The 7,460-nt window shown below is 39.0% G+C and overlaps 1 protein-coding gene across 1 annotated transcript; it reads right to left on the bottom strand.

Moving 5' to 3' along the window:
• Positions 1–1,773: 1,773 nt before the first annotated feature.
• Positions 1,774–6,830, bottom strand: LOC104471089 (poly [ADP-ribose] polymerase 8-like; the record flags this gene model as incomplete). The annotated part of the gene is made up of 4 exons (XM_010086309.1): positions 1,774–1,919; positions 4,451–4,520; positions 6,480–6,552; positions 6,718–6,830. Coding segments are annotated over 4 exons (402 nt in total), but the record flags the coding sequence as incomplete, so codon positions are not given.
• Positions 6,831–7,460: the final 630 nt, after the last annotated feature.

The raw sequence follows: 7,460 nt of genomic DNA, 5'->3' as shown, positions 1-7,460 counted from the left end.
AGGAGGGGAAGCGGAGAGGGAGGTGCTGAGCACTTCTCCCGGGTACCCAGTGACAGGATGCGTGGGAATGGTCCAAAGCTGCTCCAGGGGAGGTTTAGACTGGACCTCAGGAAACATTTATTTTCCACTGACTGTCTTAACTTTTACTTTTAAAAATAAATGCTTGAAATGAAGACCAAACTGAGTTTAATATAATTTCTTTTTGCTTGTCCAGTGAGACTAATTACCAACTGCTGGTACCAATCTTATTCAAATTTTGTAATTCTTTGTTCTCACAACCTGCTGAGGTTTCATTACCTATTAAAGGAATAGTCAAGCCTTTCGAGAATGACTGCACTCATATGCACTCGATTTTAACTTCACAAAATTTCTGTAGCAGTCAGAAAGAAGAGACTGATTACCAGATGAACATTATACTTGCCTTAACAGTGAAAAATTATTTGGAAATTCAATAGGAAAGCTCTTTTTTATGACTTTTAGATGTTTAATGCATTTGTCAAGAACTTGTTAGAAATCAGTGTTTCAAATAAAGGCGATGACTTGGGTTATCTTGATGGCTTAAGAATATCATCACATTTGAAAGACAGACCAGATGAACAGTCACTATGTGCATATGATTATTTCATGAAAATTCAGCACGTGTTACAGGTATTGTTTGAAGAGGGAAATGTTTTGACCTGAAATATAAAGGTCAGCTACTAAGCAAGTACTTGTACGCCTACCAGTAGCCTCTTACCTAAAAACAACCAATACTACAAAACTACATGTCTCACTGATTTGCATCCACAAACACTGTGTCCATGACCAAAACAGTTTTTCAAGGGCTTTCAGCTTACCTTCACATAAGGCTATGCATTTTAAGTTACGGCTTTGCAAAAATTGTGACTGTTGTCCCTTCTTCTGTGACTGAGATGTAAAAACATGAGAAAACTTAATTAGTGCAGTAAGACAAACTGAGTGAAAAAGTAACATAGGAGAGGGATGCCATATTCAGTGGTTTATTAATGAACAAAGATAGAGGCAGTCTTACCAAACAATTTCCACTGTATTTCTAAATGTACTAGAATTTCTAAAAACATTTGTATTATTTGTATGGATTACAGTAGGAGGGATTTGAATTCCCTTATCCAGAAAGAAAAATTCCCAATTATCACACAATTAATAATATTATTTGAAATATCAGAATGTTACTGATAAACAAACTGATAGCAGAAGAAAAAAGATGAATTTGTTCACCAATTTTTGGCCACTACCCTGATATTTTACTGGCCTTCCCATTTCTGAGGACTTCTGTTTCTACACACCAATCTCTCTCCCAAGCCAGATTATTCTGTAGTTTCTACGTGTTAACTATGGAGACAGATATAAGATTTTGTTCTCAAAATTTAGCCTTACACATAAATGTGATGAGTTCGCTCTAGATAAAGCAGAATTGTAATAGTTTAAAATGTAAAAACCATGAAAAACTGACTTGCTATAAATGAAATCCTACTCATTTTCCAGCAATAAGCACTCTTGATTCCTTTTGCATCATACTTCTGCAAGTCTGCAACTCAGAAGGCAAACTCCTGCTACAGGTCATAATTCAATCTGTATTTCATTTTCATTCTCTTCCCAAATTCTTCTGCTTGGAAAAGAACGGCACAAGACTTGCAGTATACTCCATAAATTGTCACTACAGCAGTTGGGCTGTATTTGATGTTTGGAGCCTCTGAAATTGTTGACTTTGTTCAATAAAATAAAACTGTTAGCTTTCACAAAGGGAATTATTACCTCCTCTTGAGCTATCAAGTTCCCAAGCATAAAACCATAAATCTTCCAGAGACGGCTGAGGTACTGTACCTGTGATGTATTGCTGCCCTTACTGCCTGAAGCTGGTTCATCTTTAGCTGACACCTTCTGCTGCTTCTTGTTCATCCCTAGGAATATTAAAATCAGGTAAAATACCCTGGCATATAAACACCATAATAAGCCAAGTTAAGTACAGAGAATGGAGCAGCTAGCACACTGGGGATCATGGCCCTTTGCATGGCACCCAAAAGGCTAGTTAACTTTCTCAGAGAATATCTCAGTTTAATCCCGTAAATTACCAGTACATCCACATGTACTGCAAAGACCTTAGGAAAGTCAAGTTAGCATTAAGTAGGCGCAAAAGCAGGCAAACATGAGCGAGAATGGATTGAGAACAGCTCTGAGGAGAAGGACTTGGGGGTATCGGTGGATGAGAAGCTGAACATAAGCCGGCAGTGTGCGCTTGCAGCCCAGAAAGCCAACTGTGTCCTGGGCTGTGTCAAAAGAAGCATTAGCAGCAGGTTGAGGGAGGTGATTCTCCCCCTCTGCTTTGCTCTCGTGACACCCCACCTGGAGTACTGTGTTCAGATGTGGGGCCCCCAACATAAAAACCACCTGGACCTATTGGAGAGAGTCCAGAGGAGAGCCACGAAATTGGTCAGAGGGCTGGAGCACCTCCACTATGAGGACAGGCTGAGAGAGCTGGGGTTGTTCAGCCTGGAGAAGAGAAGGCTCCGAGAAGACTTAATAGCAGCCTTCCAGTACCTGAAGGGGGCTACAGGAGAGATGGGGAGGCACCCTTTATCAGGGAGTATAGTGAGAGGACAAGGGTAACAGTTGTAAACTGAAAGAGGGTAGATTTAGATTAGATATTAGGAAGAAATTTTTCACTGTGAGGGTGATGAGGCACTGGAACAGGTTGACCAGAGAAGCTGTGGATGCCCCATCCCTGGAGGTGTTCAAGGCCAGGCTGGATGAGGCTTTGAGCAACCTGGTCTAGTGGAGGGGGTCCCTGCCCAGGGCAGGAGGGTTGGAAATCAATGATCTTTAAGGTCCTTTCCAACCCCAACCATTCTATGATTCCATGATTCTATGAAATGCCAATGAATTCAGCTCAGGAATGCTCTTCGGTAGTTGCTTAACAGAGTTGCATGTCAGGATGTCTTGGGTCTAACTGAGCATATTCAGGCTGAACACAGTCTGATTTACTATGGGAGGGACAGTGAAATCATAGGAGAAAGAACTTCATATGTTAATCTTTAACACTATTTAGACTAAAGTCTAATTAATTTTTAGGAGTCATTGATTTATTTAAAGTTTTAAAGTTTATGTCAGTTTAATTGATTTATCTTCATGTAAAAGTATTAGATTATTTGTCAGCCACATTGGATCCAATTTCCATCTCAGAAATCTAAACATCTACATTTGTGTCTTAGATCTCTTTTGTATTCCCCATGTTGGTTTATGTAAAGTTCCTGTATTCTATGCTACTACAGGCTTCTTGCCTTTCCAGTATTGCATATTTCTGGGCAGTTTGCAAACACAGACTGAATTATGGGGAAGTTTAACTCTTTGAAGGAACAGGGAGCGTAGGACTCCTCCATGGTTTTTACTGGCGTCAAGTATTACATACTTCATAAGAACACAGGCCTCCTTTCTGGAGGACACTGGATGGAAGGGACCAAGAAAGGCAGAGAGACGAGAAAAAACACACTGAAGCTGACAAAGCAATGTTGTCCAAAATTAAGGGCATTTTGTTAGATGAAGACACTGCAACCTGCACTTTTAGTGAGTCCTAATAAGCTTCCATACTCATGTTAATCTCTGAAAAGCTAAAAGTGCATTTAAGAGATTATTGACACTGACGTTCACAGATAGTAGTAAAAAACGCTGAACTCTTAAAATGTATTGTGACATTACCTAAAAATACTGGAAATCAGAAAGCATAACTAAAACTCTGAGAATCATCTACATGCACACAAACACACATTCAGCTATACCAACACTTTCATATGTAAGGAAATGATAAATACAATACACCTAAAGGAAAGAGTCACCTCAGTTTCTTAATATACACATTGGTGTATCGTGTTTCTACTATGCTTCTATAATTCTTATATGGAAAACTCTGTGCCACTCACTTGTGGATTTACTAGTGGGACAAATGATGTTCCTTCCCATTCTCATGCTAAAATAAACACACTGTCCAGTACTTTCTATGTAAATCCTGACATGGCGATACTTGGCAACACAAATACACACCACTGACCATGGTTATTCATGAATATTTGTTTTGTCAGATCAGGTCATAAAAGCGCATGAATACATAGATAATGTCAGATGGACTTAGGCAGATAGTGACAAAAAAATCACAAATCTGGATTTCCACTACATAATCAAGACCTGCTTCACTACACTCAGCATCCAGTATTAGCTACTATTTCCTTCAAGCACAGTTTTAAGAGATTGAGCACCTTGGAAAACGAGGATAGGTATTTAATAAGGGAATTTAGATTTTATATTTTTTTAATAAATTAAATCTTGGTTGACAAAGGTAAGATTTAATACAGTGTTGTCGACAGTGAAGCTGGTATAAAAAGCAGTAGACTAAGATACCCCCCTCTATTTCTTCAATTTTAGAGTGATTTATAAATATCACCTGAGTAACCAAATGATATGCTTGACAATGGACTAAGGTAGATTCCACTTCCAAACATTGCACCATGGAGCTGCAAAAGAGAGGAGTGATTATTTAACATTAATTTGGTTATCTGGACAAAATAATAATGATAGGAAGAGGTTGTAATGTACATAAGCATCTGCCCCACTGCACTAATTTATTGCCTGGTAATAAATGACGTTCAAAGAAGTCTTTTAAAAAAATCATGCTACGAATATACAACTAAAGTACTGCATACTCTAGAAACTATGTCCAAGTGCCCAAATGTAATTTTAAATCAGATTTATATATAAAATTGCATTTTCTGGTTTTAAATCTAGCATTATCGTGGAGGATGCCCACAGGGAGTATTTCTGTACATGGCCAAATACACCTCAGCCTTAACAAGGCTGAGCAAGCTCAGCATATGTCTCACATCAAAACCTTGGCAGGAAACACTGCCTAAGCCAGCCTCTGTGAATCAACAGCAGCAACAGCTGCTTTTGTTTTCTTTAAGGTAAGAAGTGAAGAGATGGTGATGACACTGGTCATATGCTATAGAAAAATTAAGTCACTAGTTGAGCCTGAGTACTGGAGGAATGTGTTCAATCAAGCTTTTGCCTGAGCCAATTTGGACATGCATATATCCCACACTGCAGGACTGTGCTTCAACCACAAAGCTACCAGCTGTCTGAAAAGAAAGGAAGAAAGGGAAGACTCTTTTTCATCAACATCACTGGTCCGTGTCATGGAGCTTGGGCTAAGCAACAAAAGCAAGCACTGTTTACTAGCCCTGCAGTCATCTTCTTGTCTGGAAAGGGGGAAGTATGGATTTCACTTCACCAGGGATTATTTGTTTTATGTGGGAAAACCCTTAAAGAAAACACACAAAGAAGTTGCTGGAACACAAATGAGAACCCTGCATATCTCCTGCCTACGTAGATGTTACGACCACTGGGCTTCAGAGTCATGCTCACCTTTATTTATTTCTTCTGACCCAATGATATTTACATTGTCTCTGCAACGTACCAGAGGTCTCACAGGAATGTGCAAACATGTTTCACTCCTCCAGATCCTACAATGTTGTACAGCATCTTTGGTGAGTAGGTATTTTTCCTCACTGGTAGGTACTGGGGTATATAGGATGAACTGGGCTCAGGATATGCCTTAGGTGCATGAGACATCTAAGAATGATGACTTGCATAAAATAGGGCTTTACTGCTTCCTCCTATTCCCAGTATCTCAACCCTCAATAAAAAAATAAGCGTAAACAAAGGGGTTTACTTTGGTGAATTTTGGTGTGCAAATCCTGCTCTCTTGGGGAAGTTTCTTCCAACAATAGGAATAAAAACACCCAGACCACTAAGAGGAACAGCAGAGATTTCTTTTTCCTTTTTTTCAGTGTCTTCTGCACCCCAATCCTTAGTCAGCACCCTGGGATCCTCCTCCAAGGTATCATGGACTCAGCTCTAGGGAACAGCTGTCAAAACCCTGATGCTAAAATACACGGAGTTACAGCTCTCCAGTCTCTCTGGTATGGCCTACTTTGCTCTGCAATAGTGGTCTCCTGATGATTCAGTCTGAGAAAATGAACTGAAGTCTGCAATAGCTCCCCCCTTGCCAGTACACTCATATTTCGATTCCCAAGGAAACTAGAGGAGAAGAGAAGATGCTGTAAACCCAGTTCCTGTAAATACAGTATGCCTTTCGATCCTATAACATGGAGATGGTTTATGTAGCTCTAAATTTTAATCCCAAGAACACTTTTAAGCAGTACCAAGCTGCTCTGCAACATAAAGCTGAAACACTGATTCCAGCAATGGGATTTCCTAGACATTTTAGCAGACAACGTTACTTCATTTTAACTGCATCAGAGAAGTACTTTTTCCAGGAAACAAGAAGGTATTTGAAATCACCCATTTTTTCCACCTATATGACTACCAGAACCACACCCCCTGAAAACCTGCCTAAGCTAGTATGTCATCAAGCATGCACAGGTTAGCTAAAGTCTATTTAGACTACTATTTACCTGCAGCCTCGTATTGGAAGCAACAACTAAGCCGTTCCTCAGGATGGAATGCCAATTTTCAATGTGTGAACCACTGAAAAAATGAAAAAAGAAAGTGTTCAAATTCACAGTGTAGAATGCAAAATGATCAGTAATCCCTTAAAACAATAAATTCACAGCTGTAAACCTCAAATTGAAAGAACAAAAAAAGAGCATGGCATTTTGACAGCCTTTAATTAATTTGAATATGTGTACTCACTGAAATGCAAAGGTACTTCCGTAGAGATTTTTAGCAGCTCGAAAATTGGATTCTTTGGCTGGTGGACTGCTAAGAAGTAGGAACTGATGGGGAGTGTGCATAAACTTTAGTTGCTGTAAAATATAACAGTGCACAAGTGAAAAGAAGTTGATTAACAGAAAAGTATTGTATTTTCATAATGGTAGTTCTTAAGATGCCATGCTGTTTTCCACAATACATGACTGCATCTAAATAACCACATGAACTAAGTTGAAATTGGTCTCATTATCATAGTTTTTACCTGAAATCAAACAGTAAAAACGTCTTTCAGTTCATGAAACATATGGAAGTTTCTGAAACACATTTCAGCCTAATGTGGTTCTAGTAAAGTAATTACACAGAATCACAGAATCATGGTATTCTCATCAGAGCTGGTTTTGAATGAAGGTTCACATTTGAAAGGATAAAGATTACTATGTCGTTAATCAGAGGCACACATACAAAGAAATTAATTTCAGCACCATCCCTCTAAAATTCAAGAGCGATACTCTTTTTAATGTGTACTTATATATGGGTCTCCTGGTACATCGTGTGCACCGCTTTCTGTACAATTCAGTATATAATATTCTATATGGTAACAAAAAAAATAGTGAAGTCATTCTCACCCAATCTCAGCTGACTACGTGGTAGACCCTTGCATTTGAGCTACTCACCTCAAATACGCTTTTTATGAGCATTATTCACAGAATCACAGAATGTTAGAG

Source organism: Pterocles gutturalis, unplaced genomic scaffold (genome assembly GCF_000699245.1).
Source record: "Pterocles gutturalis isolate BGI_N339 unplaced genomic scaffold, ASM69924v1 scaffold53606, whole genome shotgun sequence".
In the NCBI taxonomy this organism is placed as follows: Eukaryota; Metazoa; Chordata; class Aves; order Pterocliformes; family Pteroclidae; genus Pterocles; species Pterocles gutturalis.
The sequence above is the reverse complement of the archived record's forward strand: the minus strand, read 5'-3'. Positions and strand labels throughout refer to the sequence as shown.